The 19836-nt window shown below is 30.4% G+C and overlaps 1 protein-coding gene across 8 annotated transcripts in view; it reads right to left on the bottom strand.

Moving 5' to 3' along the window:
* Positions 1 to 469: 469 nt before the first annotated feature.
* LOC143069588 (serine/threonine-protein kinase MRCK alpha-like) overlaps positions 470 to 19836 on the bottom strand; it is a 60139-nt gene continuing 40772 nt past the window's right edge. For 2 of the 8 annotated variants that reach the window (XM_076244288.1, XM_076244290.1), the window contains 13 exons: positions 19444 to 19533; positions 18504 to 18827; positions 17547 to 17654; positions 17123 to 17203; positions 16436 to 16533; positions 15847 to 15934; positions 14967 to 15069; positions 13938 to 14042; positions 12546 to 12648; positions 11941 to 12061; positions 10975 to 11066; positions 9680 to 9730; positions 470 to 4821 (listed from right to left, as the gene is read on the bottom strand). In XM_076244288.1, coding sequence (XP_076100403.1) covers positions 4684 to 4821; positions 9680 to 9730; positions 10975 to 11066; positions 11941 to 12061; positions 12546 to 12648; positions 13938 to 14042; positions 14967 to 15069; positions 15847 to 15934; positions 16436 to 16533; positions 17123 to 17203; positions 17547 to 17654; positions 18504 to 18827; positions 19444 to 19533 — 1502 coding nt within the window. In that variant the 3' untranslated portion in view covers positions 470 to 4683. Of the gene's footprint in view, positions 4822 to 6812; positions 6854 to 9679; positions 9731 to 9920; positions 10006 to 10974; positions 11067 to 11940; positions 12062 to 12545; positions 12649 to 13937; positions 14043 to 14966; positions 15070 to 15846; positions 15935 to 16435; positions 16534 to 17122; positions 17204 to 17546; positions 17655 to 18503; positions 18828 to 19443; positions 19534 to 19836 lie in introns of all 8 variants that reach the window. The other 6 variants (XM_076244292.1, XM_076244296.1, XM_076244294.1 and 3 more) reach the window with 5 other exon arrangements.

Here is a 19836-nt window from a genome sequence, read left to right as displayed (position 1 = left end):
TTTGATTTGTATTTTTATCCATCTGATGAGTTAAGCCTTTTTCAACTGATTTTAATAGTTCATTCTTAAGTTGAACAGTTACACCACTGTCCAAGGTAAGGGGAGGGTTGGGATCCCGCTAACATGTTTAACCCCACCAGATTCTCTATATACCGGTATGTGCCTGTCCCATGTCAGGAGCCTGTAATTCAGTGGTTGTCCTTTGCTTAAGTGTTACATATTTGTTTTTCGTTAATTTTTTGTACATAAATGAGGCTTTTAGTTTTCTCATTTGAATTGTTTTTCATTGTCATTTCAGGGCCTTTTTATAGCGGACTATGTGGTATTGGCTTTGTGCATTGTCGAATGCTGTACGGTGACCTAACAGTTGTAAATTTATGTGTCATTTTGGTCTCTTGTGGATACTTGTCTCATTGGCAATCATACCACATCTTCTTTTTTATATATAAGATTAAAAAGATAAACAAAAGAAAGTTATGCAATTTTATTTTTTTGAAGTTTCATTGTCCACTTGCACATACATGTACAACTTCTTTGTTATAAAAAAGTAAACAACACAAGCTGTTAACACAGACCCAAAAGCTATCTAGCATTATAATTCATTCATGACAGAGAGATTCAATAAAGGGAGGTAATAACAGTACATGTTATATCACAGGTTTTAATGGTTCATTCACTGACAACATATACCCTTACAACTTCAAATAATAGATATGTGAACTTGGCACAATCATTTGAAATAAAAGGCTAAAAAAGCATATGTGTATGTTTCCTGTCCCCCATTTGTCCCCAAAACATTTACCTGTAGTTGCATTTAAAAAAAAAAAATAATAAAAAAATCAAGAAATAATGTTTTGTGATAAATTAACAAAAATCTCAGAAAAAGTTGTGATAACATTAGAAATTGTAAAAAAGTGCTATTGAATAAATTCAAATTAACAGAAGTATAGGGTAAATTTGGATAGGACTTGAATATTTTTTTTTTTTTAAAGGATTTTTTTTTTAATTAGTAAAAAAAAAAGAAATAACTTTCCAAAACTAATTGTGTATGGTAGGAGACAGGGAATTCACAAGTCTCTTTGTGACCAAACTGTCCAAAGCCAGAAGCAAATAAGAAAATCTAGCAAATATAGAATCAATAACCAAAATACATCTTTAAATTATTGAGCTATTGACAATTTAAAAGTTGGAACGGTACGAATAGCCATTTAAATTCCAATTATTCAACCAGTTATTTTGATATTAATGACAATGTTAAAATTTGAGCAAACTACAGTCAACCCTGTATACAAGGATATTGCTGCAAGAATTTTTACAATGATCTACATGTATTAGATTAATACTCTTGTGTAGCTTCATGGTGTGCTTTTTTTTCGCTTGAGTTTTTTCATAGAAAAGAGAAAACCATACACCAACATTTAATATCCATAGGGTCATAGTTCATAATCTTAAACCTATTGAAGTCTTTTCAAATCATTTTATGTGGCTTGCAATACCAAAAAGAAAACAGTATCTCTTGGTTATTTCTTTATATTGTAATTGTGATATAACATCATTGTAGGATATTTGAGGTTTTATATCGTTTAAATACTAAATAATTTGAAATATTCTTTCAGGAAATGAATAATTCCAATAGCTGCGACAACACTGATGATAATTTGTAGGTCTCATTTGTTGACAATAATTGTTTTTATTATTGATAAAAAATTAAGGTTATCTCAGATCTGTATTTGAGAAATTGGAGTCTGAAATGCTAGACAAAAAAATTGACACAAATTAAAAGTTATGTTGAACAATGAAAGTATCGTGGAAATGATTCTTAAAATTCTTTAATACAAATTACTTCATAAAATTATAATATCAGTAAAAATTTATAAATACTAAATAAAATGTACAATAAAAACGTTGGCTGTAAGGGTACATGTGTCAACTGTATTGTTGAGAATAGTGATGAAACTCTTGCCATACTTTCACACACAAATATACACTAATTACATGATCATTGCACTAGTTCTGGGACAAACTGTATGTATAAATGCAGTCGTACATGTGTGTAACTGGCCTCCTATATCAAAGATGAAGTTATAAATGCAGAGAATGATTATATCTGGTTTAAATTCAATTCTAATACTTTGTATGTTAGACTTATACTGGAGATAATATGCATGGACATATATATTCTGTGTACCAAATACATAGCATTTTATTTAAGGCCTAGGTTATATTTTCATTTATTTATTCCATATAATCATTTCTGCAAGATATAAATTTTATGACAATTGTAAAGTGTGCTTCTGAAAGGGAGTACTCATATCACGTCAAAGGATAGTCCCAATGATACAATCGGGAATCATGATCATTCTTCTTTTCTTAAAGCCGAAATTATTACTATTTAAAAGTTAAACAAAATTATGTAAAGGGAGATAACTCTTTAAAATTACTGAAACGTTTGTGTTAATCATTATCATTAACATCTTGCAAGCTTCTAAATAACACAGAGTAAATCTGTTTAATTTACATGCTTAAAATGTGTTATGAAACAGACTATTATCAACTGTTTATTGATATAAAGTGTTTTCTCCCTTTATTATCTAACTGTTGCAACTATTTCTAGAAATTCATCATTGTACTGTAGACTTCCAATAAAAGCAATCATATATATTTTCCTAAATCTGATCGTTGCACAAGGCTATCTTCTCTTCATGTGCTATTTCAGTCTTTTAATATGGGAAACAGCCCTTTGTTGATTCTGTGAAATTTAGGGGTGAAAAAAAACAAAGTAAATTTAGATGCAAAGCTCAGTAAATAAAGTTCTCTTGTGTTGTACTCCTTGTGACAGAAACAAACTTCACCAATGTTTACGAACACCATGATGACAAGAGTAAAAATAAATTTCATGGCAACCGTATAAATAATTCCACACGTGTAATATGATCTATGATGGTGAAGCTGACAACAATAACATTAACAATAAGCCGTGATATAAACAACTACTGATTGTAGAGCCGAATGACAGCAATAAATACTTAACAAATAATTGGTTTTATAAAAAAACAAAGCTTTTTTGGCATTATAGCAAAACATTTGATAGCTTTGGCAAGATCAAAAGTCTATACACAGGAGACAAGCTATGTACAATAAATTATATATACACAAATTGTTATATACGTTTATATATACACTAATGCCAATATTTATGTCTACAATTAATAAAATTATATTATATTTTACAAAATAAAATATCACAAGTGAAGGCAGTTACTATAAGTAAATGGTTGTAGAATGCTCCAACACAGACACAAACACACACAATATAGTGTATCAAAGGCTACACATCAGACTAATCCGCCATTACAGAAACTAAAGAATTATGGGTAATTTCATTGTTTGTGTTCACTAAAATGAAAATAAGGTTGCATCATTGGTTGACTTCACATTGTTTAGGATGTTGTAACCCAATTGGTTAACTTTACATTGTTTAGGATGTTTTTAGCCAATCATATGGCTTTTGATATTATAACCCAGAATGCATTAGATTCTGAAAAGGCAAATTGTATCACAAGGAAGCCAAATTTGTATTTCTTGTCCAAAGGAATTCTTTAATACTGAATTATCAAATCACAGTATGTCAAAACATGATTTTATATAAATTAAGGAGATGAACTTTTACAAACAGGAAAGCATTAAATCAAATTCACATTTCAATTTGAAACTAGTTTTCAAATAACCTCTAACCTAATTATCATTCTATACCATTTCCTCAGAAATACAATAGAAAATATTAACAATGTTGACTAGAGAATGAAAAAAAAAAAATAAACTCACACAGAAGTTAAGTTTTGTTAAAAAGTAAAACAGGATCCATACACAGTCCTGAAAAAGCTTTCCTAGATTATTTCAAAAGTGCCAGCAATATGGTGGTTTTTTTTTAAATATTTTAAATTTTTTGGAGTTATATTTGCATATCTTTGAACTTTGATTACCAAATACCACCATTTATAATGGGGTAAGGAAGACTTTTTATCAGCTTTACTGTTACCAATATCCAATTCACCTTTCTTTAGTAAAAAGACAAAAATAATAAAAACACAATTATGTGTAATCTTGAAGATATTAAAATAAAAATCCAATTTGACCAATCGAAATATCACTAACCATGCTAACCTGGCACTGGCAAAATTTTATAATGAGAAGATATAAAGAAATAAATGCTGGAGTGTTGCGATGAGAATTTATGAATTTTATTTAATCATTTAATGATGAAAGTTACAACAGTAACACAAAGTGTACGATTTTTGATTTTTTAAAACAATTAACGGTAGTACATATACTGATTTTAAAATAATCTGACATGCCATTTAACACCTGATTTTATAATATTTATTTAATACATTAACACGAATCAGTCATCACTTCAAATAAACCAAACACAAATTTCACATCCAGATCTCTAAAGACAATTAATTATTTTTGTTCGGATTGCTAAGAAAACCCTCCTCAGTGACAGAAGGATCTCAATGTTGAGAACATAAATTCCTGAGAAAAAAATAAAGAAAAAAAAAAAACACACGACAAACTGATTTGATCAAACACACATTCAGTTATTGCATTGCTTCAGCAGATAACATCCACTTGAAAGAAGCAGCCATTTAAAGCAAATACCACAATATGGCAGTTTGGATTTCATAGTCGTGAACATTCAAATTCAGCATCGTTATCTGTCCTTGGATCATCTGATGTACTGCCTCCAGGTGGCGTACCAATACCACTGCTATTGGAGGAAGTAAATGAAAGACGTGTACCGGCAATTTCATAGCAATCCTACAAAAAAATAAAAACATATTTTTGTTATTAAGTTGTTCTCTTTAGTTTTAAAAAAGCAAATAATGTGAGAAAAAAATATTAATATTTTCAATCATAGCTTCTCCTTTCTAAAATGAAACTTTAAAATAAGCTACACTACTTTACATTTACCCATAGTTTTCATGTGGGCTTTGATTTCAATTTACAAATTCTGAAAACACTCTAGAGGCAGTCTTAATAAAGATGAATACCAACAAGACATTATTAGTTTATCCTGCAAGAAAAACTTTTATTATATATAGGCTTTTCACAAATTTATCATCAGTGAAATTTGGATCTTCATTTATAATGATGTTGTAAGGAAAATTTCATGTCTTTTGCAAGCATGACAATGGTATACTCTGTTACATTTCGATATTAAGTTAAGATTAAAAAACAAAACAAGATAATCTGCATAGTAAGTGTTAAATTAAATGTCCTTGACATTGTAAACATTTTCCCTCACGTTAATTCACTTAATGATCACTGTCAATTTCTGCAGCTACAAAGATTATGGAAGATACCCATTGTAGTAAAAGTTTAAACACCTTATCACTTTTTTGAAATTTGACCCCCTTGAACTTTTGACGACATACAACAATCACATTTCTATTGTGGCGTCAGATATTTTATATTTTGATGTCAGAATTATATGGGAACTTTTGTAATGTCCAGTATAAATGGCGGACAAATAGCGATGAGATGTATTAGTTGGGAGTACATGATTCACATGTATGGATATTTAAAGGTATGTAGTTATCTACTCAACTAGCAAAGTCAGAATATTATAAAAAAAAATCAAAAGATTATTTATATAGAATTCATTTATAAAGTTTTCAGCGAAAGCAAGTAACAGCTTAATCAGTAAGAAGATAGTGATTTTAAAAACAAGTTTACAAAAATAGATAATAATTTATTCCCTGTTTGAACCCTCAACATTACAAACCAAATAGGATCACATACAAATATACAAGCAATCATGAAAGTTATTTACATTTCTTAACGGTTTAATAAAAAAAATCTTAATTTCACTAGGCAGAAGAAGGAAGTTATGGTTGAGGTAGAAAAGCCATGCTTAGGGGATGAGCTTTTTTTGTTTGTATCTGACATTAAAAAGCATTTAAAATAAAATGATAGAAAGTTTTTTGTTTAACAATTCAGAAAGCCACATTTTATACAAAATAATATCTATTGTTTTACGTTGGAAAATGAAGATTTTGTATCTGTCCTATTCTTTCCACTATTTATGCTTCAAAACAGTCTGCTATATAGCTTATTTCATTGCCAGTATTAAACCAATCAAAACGGGTCATTTTTCTAAATATTCCCAAACTCCATGTATCATGTGTATCAGGAAGAAGTTTCACTGACACACATTACAACTGATCACTGTCAAGCTGGTTACTAAATATGAAGTCATTGTGTACAGTAGAACGAAAGTGTGATAGAAATATTTGTTGACAGTAATCTGATCATGAAGAAAAAAACGGACAGAGGGACAAGGTGAATGCAATGAAGCCCCTGCTCACTGAGTGTGGGCTTCTTATCGGGGCCTTTTATAGCTGACTATGCGGTATGGGCTTTGCTCATTGTTGAAGGCCATACAGTGACCTATGGTTGTTAATGTCTGTGTCATTTTGGTCTTTTGTGGATAGTTGTCTCATTGGCAATCATACCACATCTTCTTTTTTATATTCTTTAGTTTATTATGACAAATATTATTCCTGAAGAGTCAAATGTATGAATTTATAGTAAAATACATTAAGGTTTACAATAGTTTTGGTTGAAACATACAAACATCAACAAAAATATTGCATTATCATAAATCTACTGAATCCTAAAACCAACATATACCCCGTACTACACCCTCATTGTGTGTCCCCATGAATAATAAAATCCCAAAAGATGTGCTATGCCAATGTAAAGAGAGAAATGGCAGAGAGTTGTAAGCTGCACAGAAGCATACGTACTCAGGATACTGTGTTTATATCTGTCATGCTTCAGATTCAGACTATCAAAAAGAAAAGTTATTGTTACCAAATTGATTCATGTTCAAACATCTCCTTATAGTATGTTGTGCAAAATTTACTTGTCCAAAGTTCAAAATAAATGCAATTCAGATGCAAATAGTATATGGATAATATGAGAGCTTCCATGGATTTGTTTTGGAATCAAACTTTCAATTCTTGAACCTTAGCCATGAATATTAAACTTAAAATATATATTATTGTTTATGTGCATCAATTATTGATAGTTATTCTTTTAAGTCTAGTTTTTTGTTTTGTTCTTGTTAAAAATCTTATAAGACAAATATAAATTTTGAATGAAGTTGGTTTGAAAGAAAGCTGCAAAAAGCATAAGTTTCTTTACTGAAGTTACTAAAGATTTTTTTCATTAGCCCTCATGTAAGCTTTGCAATATTTCAATAAAACTTGGAGTTAGTTTAGAATGGTAAAATTTTGAACTCTGTCTGCAAGTAATGAGTATGATTTTTATAAAATTTGGAGGAGAAGAAATTAAATTTTCTCATTTGAATTGTTATACATTGTCATTTCATTGCTGACTATGCAGTATGGGCTATGCTAATTGCTGAAGGTTGTACGGTGACCTATAAGTTGTTTATTTCTGTGCCATTTGGTCTCTTGTGAAGAGTTGTCTCATTGGCAATCATACCACATCTTCTTTTTTTAGTTAAGTAGAGTTCAGGAACAAAAATTACAATTTCCTTAGTTATAAAGCGGCATATCTCTAGAACAGTAAGTGACTTAAGTTTGCCTTATGCAAATTTTATGAAACTCAAACAAAATGTTAAGAACCAAAACTTCCAGACAGAATGCAGAAATGAAAATAGGACAGATAATTAAGGATGGACTGACAGACACACAGAAAGACAGACTGTCAAGTTACACTTAATGCTGTCCTTTACAAGGGCATTCAAATCCACCTCAAAGGTCTTCTTCTTAATCAAACCAGTGGTTAACAGATAATTTTAAGTTTGTATCATGGTCATATGAGTTTTTTCACACTTTCCTTATATTTGATGAATTATTAATATAAGCTGACAGATAGTATTAAGTCTACCACCAGTATTGCCAAACATAAAAACATATGTGTTTTAAGACGGTAAGAGCTTTTAAAACAGAGTTAAATTGTTAATCTATTGCATAACTTTGCCTTTGATATTACGTAGCCGATCAGTTTTTTGTCTGGTATCATATATGGCTTGTGTGCATTAATATGCAAACAAAACAGATAATTTTCAAGAAAGATGGACTATTTTCATGTGAAAATATGTTAATTATTAGAAATATGGACTACTGGACTTATTAAGAAGGGATATATTGTTATGATACTGTTTTGTCAGGTCATTAAATATTGCATATTTAGATTGGATATAAACACATTTATTCTAAAACTAGTTGTTGGTATGATAAGGGTCATGTTCTTCTCCTATATTTTATGATGTTTAAGTATGGGAAAAGCCCAAAACAGCAGGTGCATAACTTAATTCTTGGAGAAGAATTTTCAAGTGTGGATGAATTCTGTCAAGCTGTTGTCAAGGAGTTGTGGAATATCAATGTGTGACACAAATTGACAAGGACATTGGCACAAAACCTAAGTAATATCTATCCTGTCCCTGTACCTTCCAGTTAGACAACAATACCAAACCTTGTATTTTTCAGTTAGGCAACAAAAACAAACCATGTACCTTCCAGTTAGGCAAAAAACCAAACCTAGGTAATTCTAATTTAAATTTTATCTAGCACCATAATTTTTAAAACCCTGGTACTAATAAATTAAAATAAATTTAATAATAAAGTATAGAGTTAAATAAAATATATCATGTATATGAAAGAGGATAAACAGATATACTAGGTAAAATGAAATTTGTATATGACAACAACATGCTGTGTTCATGCTGAAATAGTGAGGGAGAAAAAAGGCATGCTAGAGTTGATATGCCTCTGTATATTGACGTTCAGGGAAAATAATATCGAGGAACTTGAGATTACTAAATCATCATTATATAACAGCACAAAAACCAGACATCTGCCTCCATTGTGGTCAAATCTTTTCCAATTATATACTTTATTTAAAAAATAGTTCATTTTTCGTGGATATTTGTTGGTATTTATTTATATGTTCAACAAACCCAATCTCTTTATACACAGCTACTATTGCCTAGGTACTATTTCTGTACTAAAAAAATGCAGTACTGGAAATTTACTTTTAATATTTAGTACTATTTCTTTACTTTAAAACTAATGTAATATTTAGGTACTTTTATTTTACAGTACTTGATTTGTACTAAATATTTTGGTACAGAAATAACACAATATTCCATGTTTGAAAATCATAACTTTAAGAGATTTGAAATAGAAAAACTTTCAAAATGCTGAAAATGTAATGGTAGTAACCAAAAATATGTAGTACCTAAATTTCAAGTACAAATAAAGAACTGTAAAATACAGGTACCGAAATTTTACAATAATTTTAGAGTAACAAAATAGTACTGAATATTAAAAGTAGATTTGCAGTACTACACATTTTTAGCACAGAAATAGTACCTAGATGCAAAAGTAGCTGTGTAGACTTGAATACAGACTTTTGCTAAATAAAAAATTAAAATTTTCATCAATCGACTAAATTTGATATCCATGAAAATAAATAAATGCACAGTATAAATTTCTGTTCAATGATTTTTAAAACTTCTAATATCAAGGACCTTTTCATTTCTAGAACAGCTGACATAATCTGGAAAGATTTGACCAATCACTAGAAAACATACACAATATCCTGATTTCCGTTAGAACATTTAACTAAATAAAAGGAATACCTTTATATGTACATATGAATTTTGGAATGGCCTATATAACGAATTTCTACTCTACAAAATAGGGTACACAAAAATTTACGTTCACATGCAATTTTAAAACAATATTTATTTTCTTCTTAAAAAAACAAAGGTTGACATATTAATGCACGATTTCCATTGAAATAATAGGACAACATAAAAAACAAAAGTCAACTACAAAAGCACATTGAGGAGGCAAGCAATAGGATGATAAAATGATGACCTGTTGATTATACGGGCCACTTTGAACTTTGGTATGTGTAATTGCTTACACCTCTACCTATTGAGTCTGGTGACATAGCATGAACCTGGAAATCAAAGTCATATAAACGTTTTATTCTTTAACAAAATAGTCAAGATATTTTGGTTATGCAACATGATCATTTTAATGCTTTGCTTTTTAACAAACAAGTTTTACTATTTTTGATGTAATAAGTAATTGAAATGTTTTTTTTCTTCAAAAAATCAAATAGTTCTGGTAATGTTCGGAAACAAGTGTAGCCAAGTTTTAAAGGAGGGTAAAATATGAAAAAAGTGAAATTGCGAGGTTTACTGTAGACTTTCGTGTAAAATTTGTGATTTGCAGGATAAGTAGAAACTATTTTACCTTTCTGTGCAAGAACCGAATATGAAAATTTGTTTACATTTTGAATACATATATATAAATTAAGAAGTATACATAACATGTTCAGATTGTGCAATACAAGTACTAGACATTTGAATGATGATAATTTCATTGTGCATTTAGAAAGCTTTGAAACATATAGTTACAGACAAATTTCAAAGATATCATAATCTGATTGACACATAGACCTTACAGCTGTTATCCTACTGCTAGCAAGTTAAAGGTTTGGTTGGGTTGCTTACTTTATTTGCATTAAAGTTTGCTCAAGCATTGTAATCAAGATTGACATTTACAAACAATATAAGTGGGCTTAGTTAAACCTGTATATAGGTAAATTTTATCATTTGATAATGTCCAATCAAATTTAAATATAAAGTATGCAAGTTTTACTGTGCTTTTTCATTGTTTGTAGATGTCAATTTTAATTACAATGCTTGAGCAAACATTAATACAAACAAAGCAAACAAGCCAACCAAACCTTTAACTTGCTAGCATTATGATAACAGCTGTAACTGGCATCAAACAAAGCTAAGAGTATCAGCACACAGGATGGGAACCCACATACTACATGCCTATCTCCACTTGTCCTATATGTACTAGCTATATTGTTATAAATAGATCTGACATTGTTATAGTGTATCTATTGTCTTACCTCAAACATTGAAGATGTACTCTCTCCTAAAGATGCTCGGTCATGGCCTAAATCTGGACTGTCAGATGCAGTTGAAATAGGACGAGCACTTCCTAAAATAAATATAGAATTTGTAAGCTTCATTCTGTACTAACAAACAAAATATTTGATTCAATTGAAAACTGTGATCAGACATGTTATACACTTGTTGTGTTACAGTTGAAATAATAGGGTAGGTGGAATATAACAGTCTGTTTACTATATACAAAGTTTTGATTGGTCAATGAATATCAAAACTGTCTCCAATATAATATCCATTGTCCAATCAACTCTTTTTTAATATAGTAAACAAACTGTTACTCCACCTCTCCATTGAATTTAGGTATCAATCTTAATTACAATGCCTGAGCAAACAACCAAAAAAGTTTGCAAGCAAGGCATTTTAACTCTTGGTTTGCATGCTTTATTATTTTAACTGTAAAGCATAAACCTAGTTCTAACTCTATGTATCTGAAAACTTGAAGTAGCTGCCTGATAGACCTTAAAAACTTACACATTTCAATTCATGACAAAATATGAAGTCATTCTATTGAGAAAAGGGAGATATAACATATTTGTTCATTCAACACACAGTTTATAAAGAAACTATTATTTATTAATGGAAAAAATGTGACTAGGTGAGTTTTGCAACAATAAGAACTTGCATTCTAATATCTGATTCATATATCTTGATGCATATTTTTCTGAAATCACAATTATAAATCTCACATTTATGTTAAATTTGCAACAATAAATGCACCTAATAATTCCTGAATTTACAGTATTGAAAAACAGGAGGTAAATTTTTGACATATTCAAGGAACCAGTCCACCTTCCAAAAATTTAAATACCCTGACCAACATCAACTGATTTTCAAGAAAAGTTGTATTTCCTTCCCAATAAATGGACACCTTGCATAAAATACATGTTTCAATACATCTTACTTACCATTATGTTGTGCACCCCTTGTATGAGCTTCTTGAACAGTTTTCATGCTAGGATGCAGCATACTTCTAACTCTCTGTGGGATTGGATCATTCCCTCCTGAGGCCTCTGGTTGAGGTTGATTCTATAAGATAATAAATACATATTAGTATCCTTCTGATTCTTAAATAATACCTTGTTGTTTGTCATAAAGAAAGTTAATTTATGTGACAGTGGAAGAAAGGATTATGTATAAAAGGTTATTTCAAACAATTGAGGAACATATTCACCGCCATTTATTAAATTTCACAAATTGTAAAAAAAAGTTATTCTTCGTTTTTTTATGATTTATTTCCAATCCATAATGTCATTGATATTTATAATTGTTGATTTGCTTTATAAGAATTACATATCCACATTTACACAAATTACTCCTGTTGATATTTCCTATGATCTACAAAATGTTAAATATTTGTACATGTGGAGTTGATATACACAAATTATGAGTCTAATCTACCAATATACATCTGTTAAGCTATGTACCATCACTTTGGAAATTTGTGAAGTACATTGGTGTATTTTTCAAATACAATGCTGAGAAGTTTATATCAAACTACATTTTTCTATACCTTTGGAAGTTCTATCAATGCCTGAAGTCCCAAATCAGGACCCATATGAGCCACATGACTGAAATTTGTTGGTCCAGAAATAATTCTTGATCGTCTGTCTGCCCTAGAAATAGAAAATAAATTTCATATCATGTTTTGTTAAATTATTTAAGACAACACTCCATTCTGCTCAACAACAACAAAATTAAAAAGCTTACTTAGCCATTATGAATTATTTCCTGAAAAGAAATATTGGATTTTTGTTTATCTAAATTATTTTTGTTTATATCTTAAAAATAATCTGGTATGCACGAAAAAAGAAAAACTAATGACTAACCAATTTTCTACACCCTGTTTTCACAAAATCTACAAAAGTCACCATCCAAACTTCGGTGTACCTAAATCTTAAAATTACAATTATTTCCTAACCTTAGAAATATAGCAAAAGTAGTTTAACGACAGATATATATATATGTAGCATGCATAGAATATATTCATGCAGACTGAAAGCTGTGTTGTGACTTAGAATGGCAGTCTAACTGTTGTAATACTTGCTCCTTAGTGAAGACTGTGCTTTAACCTGCCTTTAATAAATTTGTGCAAGGGCCAGCTACATTTAGTCCTTTATGTAATATTAGTCTCTTTTCAATAATGCACACATTTACATTTGTTTACATTAATTTAATTTATGTATATATTATTATTCATAGGATAATCAATATTTGTGTATCGTCCTGAACATGCATGAAATATTTGACACTGAATTTTAAGCAACCAACAACCAACAATCATCATTAATTTTTTTGGACTTTGTGGGTATAAGTTAACCATACATCTAAATGTGCAGCCAAGTACAAGTTTTCTTTAGGCAGACATTGGCTAAACGATGAAATCACATGTCCACATAATAGATATAAGGTATATATAAACGCAAATATATCTCCATCAATATATAGTATACTATGAAGTATTGCTATTCAACGGTTATACAATTGCTATAAAATATATGATGAGAAGATAAATTTTTGTTGCTACAAATGAATCTTGCAAAAGTTTGTGGTCTAAAGAAAATTACCTTTTTTTTAAATGGGGAAATATTAATTCCTTTTATAATTACAAAAAAAAAATTTGCTATTCCCATAACCTATATATATCTTATGTATACAAATGCCCACATAAAAATCTGTTGATGCTATATGTGATAAGCAAAAAATACAGAATTCACACAATATATACATAGAAAAAATATATCTATACTACTATATGCTCTAATTATATGATATACATGTACAAGAGGTGGTGGTTAGCAGGTTATAATGTAATGGGCACTACGGAATCGTTCATGCAGGACATGCAGAGTTCACTGAAGCATAGCAATGTGACTGGCCCACTATGATAAGAAAGAGAGCTTACTGCACTGGAAGTACTGGAGTACTGGTGTGAAAACTATCTGGTCCCATATGTGCTACATGACTGAACGACATTGGTCCAGAAATTTCACGAGAACGTCGTTCCTGCCTAGACAAAATATTACCAATTGTCAATTACTCCATTTTGCCAGTCAAACTGACCACACTGATTTAATAACTGGACAACGGAAGGATAGTCTCATATAACAGATTACATGTTTATACGATGCTAGCTTTGGCACACTAATTATTTATTTATCATGCAAGTATATCAAATTATCATGCTAAGATGTAAAGTAGATCTTGATATCAAGGAATTCATTAAGTATGTTGGCTGCAGAAGAATGAGATTAAAGTAAATAGTTTCTTTCCTATGCAAAGTTCAGTTAAGTTCATGGCTATTCCAGAAATAAGTGTGAAAAAGATAAGCTGAGTGGGGTAACATATAATTTTATTTCATATTGCAAACAATTATAAAATCTGGCCCAACCAATAATTTGATAGGAATGCCTTTAGACAGTCCAAGCTTAGTTGCTGTGTGGGACACACACACTTTATAGACGTCAAAAAAGCCTTCAAAACAGATATTTCTGGAAAAGCCGTAACATATTACCTAATTAATAGCTACATATATTAATTTCATTAGAATATATCTCTATCATTATCCGTTTTGTATTTTATAGATGCTGAATTCCTCATTTAAGTTATGACCTGCTATAAATAAAACAACATTGAGCTGTTGTTAAATAATGATTAACATTCAAAGCTAAACATAAACTGCTACATGCTTATAAAAATATAATCTAGAGTAGATTGTTCTGTAATTGCTACTGATTGGTCCAGTCTTGCTAAGTAGAATGTCATACATCAATCCTTTCTAGGGGAAAAAAATCAAACATTTTAGAATTCCAACATAAAATTACCCAACCCATAAGTAAACACTTATCATCAAATGATGTTACCTTCCTATATGCTGCAACACCATCACAAAGTGATCAAACAAATATTTTTGTGAGCTATAGAGAATACTTACCCTTTGACATTCTGATCATCTCTTGTTTTGAAAGAGAATCGTCTTTTGCTTCTGTTTACACTCTTGCTCTTGAAAATTTCTGATAAGTTAAGTTTGTCTTCTTCTGCAAATTATCAAACATTCATAACTTACTAGTGTTATGGTATTATATTTAAATTTATAAATGGTAAAGCATACAGATTTACATGTTTCATCACATGGAAAATGAGGCATTGACTAGACTCCATGTCATTGTATAATTGGTTTGAATCAAAAATGTGTTTTCGTACAGTAAACGATATATTATGTCCAAAACCACTTTCAGAATTACTGTGCTATTTTACTGCGGTTAGTTTTTATTGGTGCAAGAAGCATGAGTGCCCAGGGGGAACCATGACCTTCAGTATGAAAACTAACAGTTCTATTTAATTAAAATCGGAGTGTGGTTTCAAACTCACAACCTCGGTGTTAAACTACTTAGACCACCTAGCCACCGAAGCTCCAACAGTAAACATGTCAATGTAGATATAATGCAAAATCAATTATGTAGACACTGATTAGATCTTTTGCCACTAAATGAGAAAATAAGACTTTTGAGTTGGTCTTCGATTTCTTATTCCACGCTGTTAGTCACAAGTTCATGTAATAAAACTGCAGCAAGACTTTAATTATCAGTATCTTAACTTCTCTTTCAATAAGATTATTAATGCCAATTTATGTGCGTGTTTCTTAGTGTTGAGTGTCAATTTCAGCAAACTTGGCATTGATCATGGTAGTCAGTTTTTATTGGTGGAGGGAGCTGGAGTGAACCACCAACCTAGTTGTGCAAATTGAACATAACACATTCTATATAAAAGATTTGGATAAGATGAATACCTTAACTCACGCTGTATTATCTTACCTAAGTGAATATTTTTGAAGTAGACTATATGTTGTGAGTCAAGGTTTGTGAACAAATTCATAGAACCATCTTTACATAAAGGTTTTGTCTGAAAGTAAATAATTAAACAAAGACATAAAAATTATACCTAATAAATTTTTTTTTTTAATATTTTGTTTTTTATGATTATTTCCAACAATTAAATAATACAACAACAGGTGCGAAATCTCCTTCTGACAGATGATTTACTCACAATACAAATAGTGCCATCTAGTTATATATTTGCAACAATGACAAGCGAGCAATATTGAAATATTGACGTTTTATACATTGATATAAGAAGATGTAGTATGAGTGCCAAGAGACAACTTGTAAAACCATTATAGGTCAAAGTATGCTTCACACGAGCCTTGGCTCACATATATTTGAATTTTAAGCTACAAGTTGTATTCCACTTGATGCTTCAGCAAACCTGATTTCTTTAATAATAAGTCTAGAACAGCCAATTACATTATACAAGAAAATCACCTTAAAAAAAAGTTAAGAAAAAAAATAAAACATTAACACTACCATTTCATATAATTATGCAGCAAATTTAATAAAATCATACTTTTTTTAGGTTGAGAGTCTGTATCCATTCAGTAGTTTGTATATTATATACAAAAACAGCATTTTCAGAATAGCACAGGAGATATGGTTCATAATAGGCTGAAATTTAAAAAAAGGAATTCTCAATTATTAAATATTATCATATACTTAGAAATGATATAGCTTTTGCATATATGTAATGAGCGGAAGTACACACCCCATAATTTCCCACCCGGGCTGATAACCCATATCAGGTGCATCTCGTGCACAAAACCCATAATAGTGCCTCTCGTGCAAGTTACTTCCGGTGTTTCAGGTATCGGTTGTTTACTTTCCCATTGTGACGTCAGATATTTTTTATGATAACGTCAAAATTTACGGGAACTTTTGTGGGGATTATTTAGTACTTGCTATATTCTTTATAAAGTTTTTGATTGTTTTAGTTATTGCATTTGTTTATTTGCCTTACATAAAACTAGTGTCGGAAGTATATGATAAAGCGATTAATACATGGCCTTTTCCATATCAGCCTGGGTCCTCGACTCCGTCTCAGGCTGATATGCAAAAGGCCATGTATTAATCTCTATTTAATTGTTTTCATTTTTCATTTAACATTAAAGAGATAGTATATGTCATTTTTTTATTTGCACTTAATCTATTTTCATTAACATTATATTGTTGTATTTTGAAAGATGAAATGTAAACTTACCAAATGCCAAGGGTGGAGCTGGCCACATCATTTCTTGAGTCCTACTTCTCTTACCACTATTATCTACATATACACCTAATACTGAAATACACAACACACACTGTGTTAAAATCAACATATCAAAGAAACTTTCTTTTGTAAAAGAAAATAATTAAAACACTGTTTTACATGAAATTTTTAAAACTAATATAAAATAAAATGTGTTTTTTTTTATATCTTTTTCATCTAGACATTTTGATTATGGAATAACACCATTTTGTTAACAACTGGGATTTTTTTATGCCTCGAATTTTATCTTTTGTTCATTGTTCCGGGTCAGGAATGAAATAAATAAGAGTCAGTCAGGTAACCTCAACCAAATATATATATTTGTTGCCTATTTTACATTCAATTGAGATTTAGACATTACACTATACATATTTACCATTAAACACTAGAAAATATTCTGATTCAGACACCTGTACTGCCAGCAGTGCATCTAATTGTATCTGGACAAGAAATTGTAGACTAGGGTCCTCTGTGTTCAGTAAAGCTATAATAGAAATATGTAGCAATGTTATCATTAATTAAAAGCATTGTGAAAATTTAACTTCTATAAGAACTACATATCAATGAGATGATTTCAATTTACATTTTAAGAAAACAACTATGTTTATTTTTAATCAACTTATACCAGTAATATATGTTGTTATTCAGACCAATATTGCAGATAAAGTCATACCTGTTCATTGGAATTATCGTAATTTTCATATATGGACATAACAAGAATGTGTCCCCAGTACATAGATGCTCCATCCGCACTATCATTTTCTATGTTCAGTGGACCGTGAAAATCTCTAATTTGGCATTAAAATTAGAAAGATAATATCACAGGGAATATGTGTACTTAGTTTCAAGTTGATTGGACTTCCAACTTCATCAAAAACTAACTTGACCAAAAACTTTAACCTGCAGCGGGACAGACAGATGAACGGAAGAACGAAAGAACGGACAAATAGATGGACAGACCCACAGACCAGAAAACAAAATGCCCATAAATGGGGCATAAAAAATAAGTGCCTGTCCCAAATCTGGAACATGTAGTTCGGTAATTGTCATTGGTTCCTGTCTGTCATATTTGTTTTTTCACCAGTTTTAAATTAGGCTGTTAGTTTCTCAATTGAATTGGTTCATATTTTTCATGTTTGGGCCTTTCATAGCCCACTATAGAGTATGGATTTTTCTTAGTGTTAAAGGCTGTACGCTTGGCTATAATTGCTAACATTGACTTAATTTCAATTTTGGTGGATAGTTGACTCATTGGCAATTATATCTAAAGTCTTATTTTTATGTTAACAGAAAAGATATAATCCTAAACAAATTAATAAAAGAGTAAACCTACCCATCGGTGCTGCATCCCCTTGTACACTATAAATAGCAAAACAAGATGGATATCCTACACAAAGTCTATCATTGATTATTTCTAGAAACTGCACATGTCCCGGAACTTGAATGTCTTTGACCTTTCGATAGCGTTGTCTGGTTAATATAAGGTCGTACACTTGTATAGTTCTTTTAATAGCGACACAGAGACAAGAGTTTTGAGTCTGACGTATAAATCCTACACAGAACAAATTACAGCCTTTGGTGTCTGGAATTTTAACTGGATCACCTTCGTGTCCATCTAATACAGACTGATGTATTATCTTTACATGGTGTTGTCTACCTGTAAAGATCATTTTAAAAATTTAAATCAATAATTTCAACAACACAAAGCAAAATCCGATTATAAATATAAGATACTATTCTAATAGCTAGCTGTGACTTGAGTTAGTTAATAAATAACATATTCAATCACATGAAGATCAATTTATGTTATAAGGGTCTGCACTATTGTCTCAACTTATCTTCAATGTTTTGTAGCCCTTTTTGTATTTTCATTAGTTATGTATTAAACATTTTCCCCATTTTTTTTTGGTTATTTCTTGTTGTTTTTAAATTTGCATTTCAAAAACACGTCTGGTAAAATGAAATATGAATTTCAGCAACCAACATCCTTTATGTCCTTTTTATTCTTTCACCCTGACAGATAACAATAACAAGGAGACTGTCTATAGAGTATTGATAGTTACACGATATGAGTCTGTCCCTAGTTGAGTAACCTGTTCATTATTTTTTCTCTCTGTCTCAGTTTTTTATCCCTGAAATGTGGTGATTGTGGTTTAAGATATTGCATTAACATCAAGTCTCTTAGGACTTGCATTTGAGCAAAGGTGCTTGTCCATTGAAAGAATTATAGTTACCACTAGACAAATAACAAAATAAAAGTCTGTCAAACTTACCACTAGTATATACTACTAACTGTTCATCATGGACTAATTCTACTTGATACACTGGTTTCTTCTCATTCTTATCCCCGATCCTGATCAACACTACAAAAACATTAACTCATGTTTTATGATAGTGATAATTTACAATACTGCAATGAACACTCTTGCAGAGTAAAAGATAAATGAGTTTATCGATATCAGTCACCATTACCAAAGCTTTATCAAACCACCAATTGGTATTAAGTCAAGTAAAAATACTTTATAGAAATTATTTGTACTTGAGATACATGTAATTTGGATTGACAATTCTTGTGCATAGTTGTCTCATAGGCAATCACACCTTATTTTATTTTTAACATCTTATGTCAGACTGCTATTTTGTTGTTTTTTCAAGAAATAAAACAC

The sequence above is a fragment of the Mytilus galloprovincialis genome, chromosome 3 (genome assembly GCF_965363235.1).
Source record: "Mytilus galloprovincialis chromosome 3, xbMytGall1.hap1.1, whole genome shotgun sequence".
NCBI classification, from domain to species: domain Eukaryota; kingdom Metazoa; phylum Mollusca; class Bivalvia; order Mytilida; family Mytilidae; genus Mytilus; species Mytilus galloprovincialis.
Note: the sequence above shows the minus strand (reverse complement) of the source record. Positions and strands in the feature narration are given on the sequence as shown.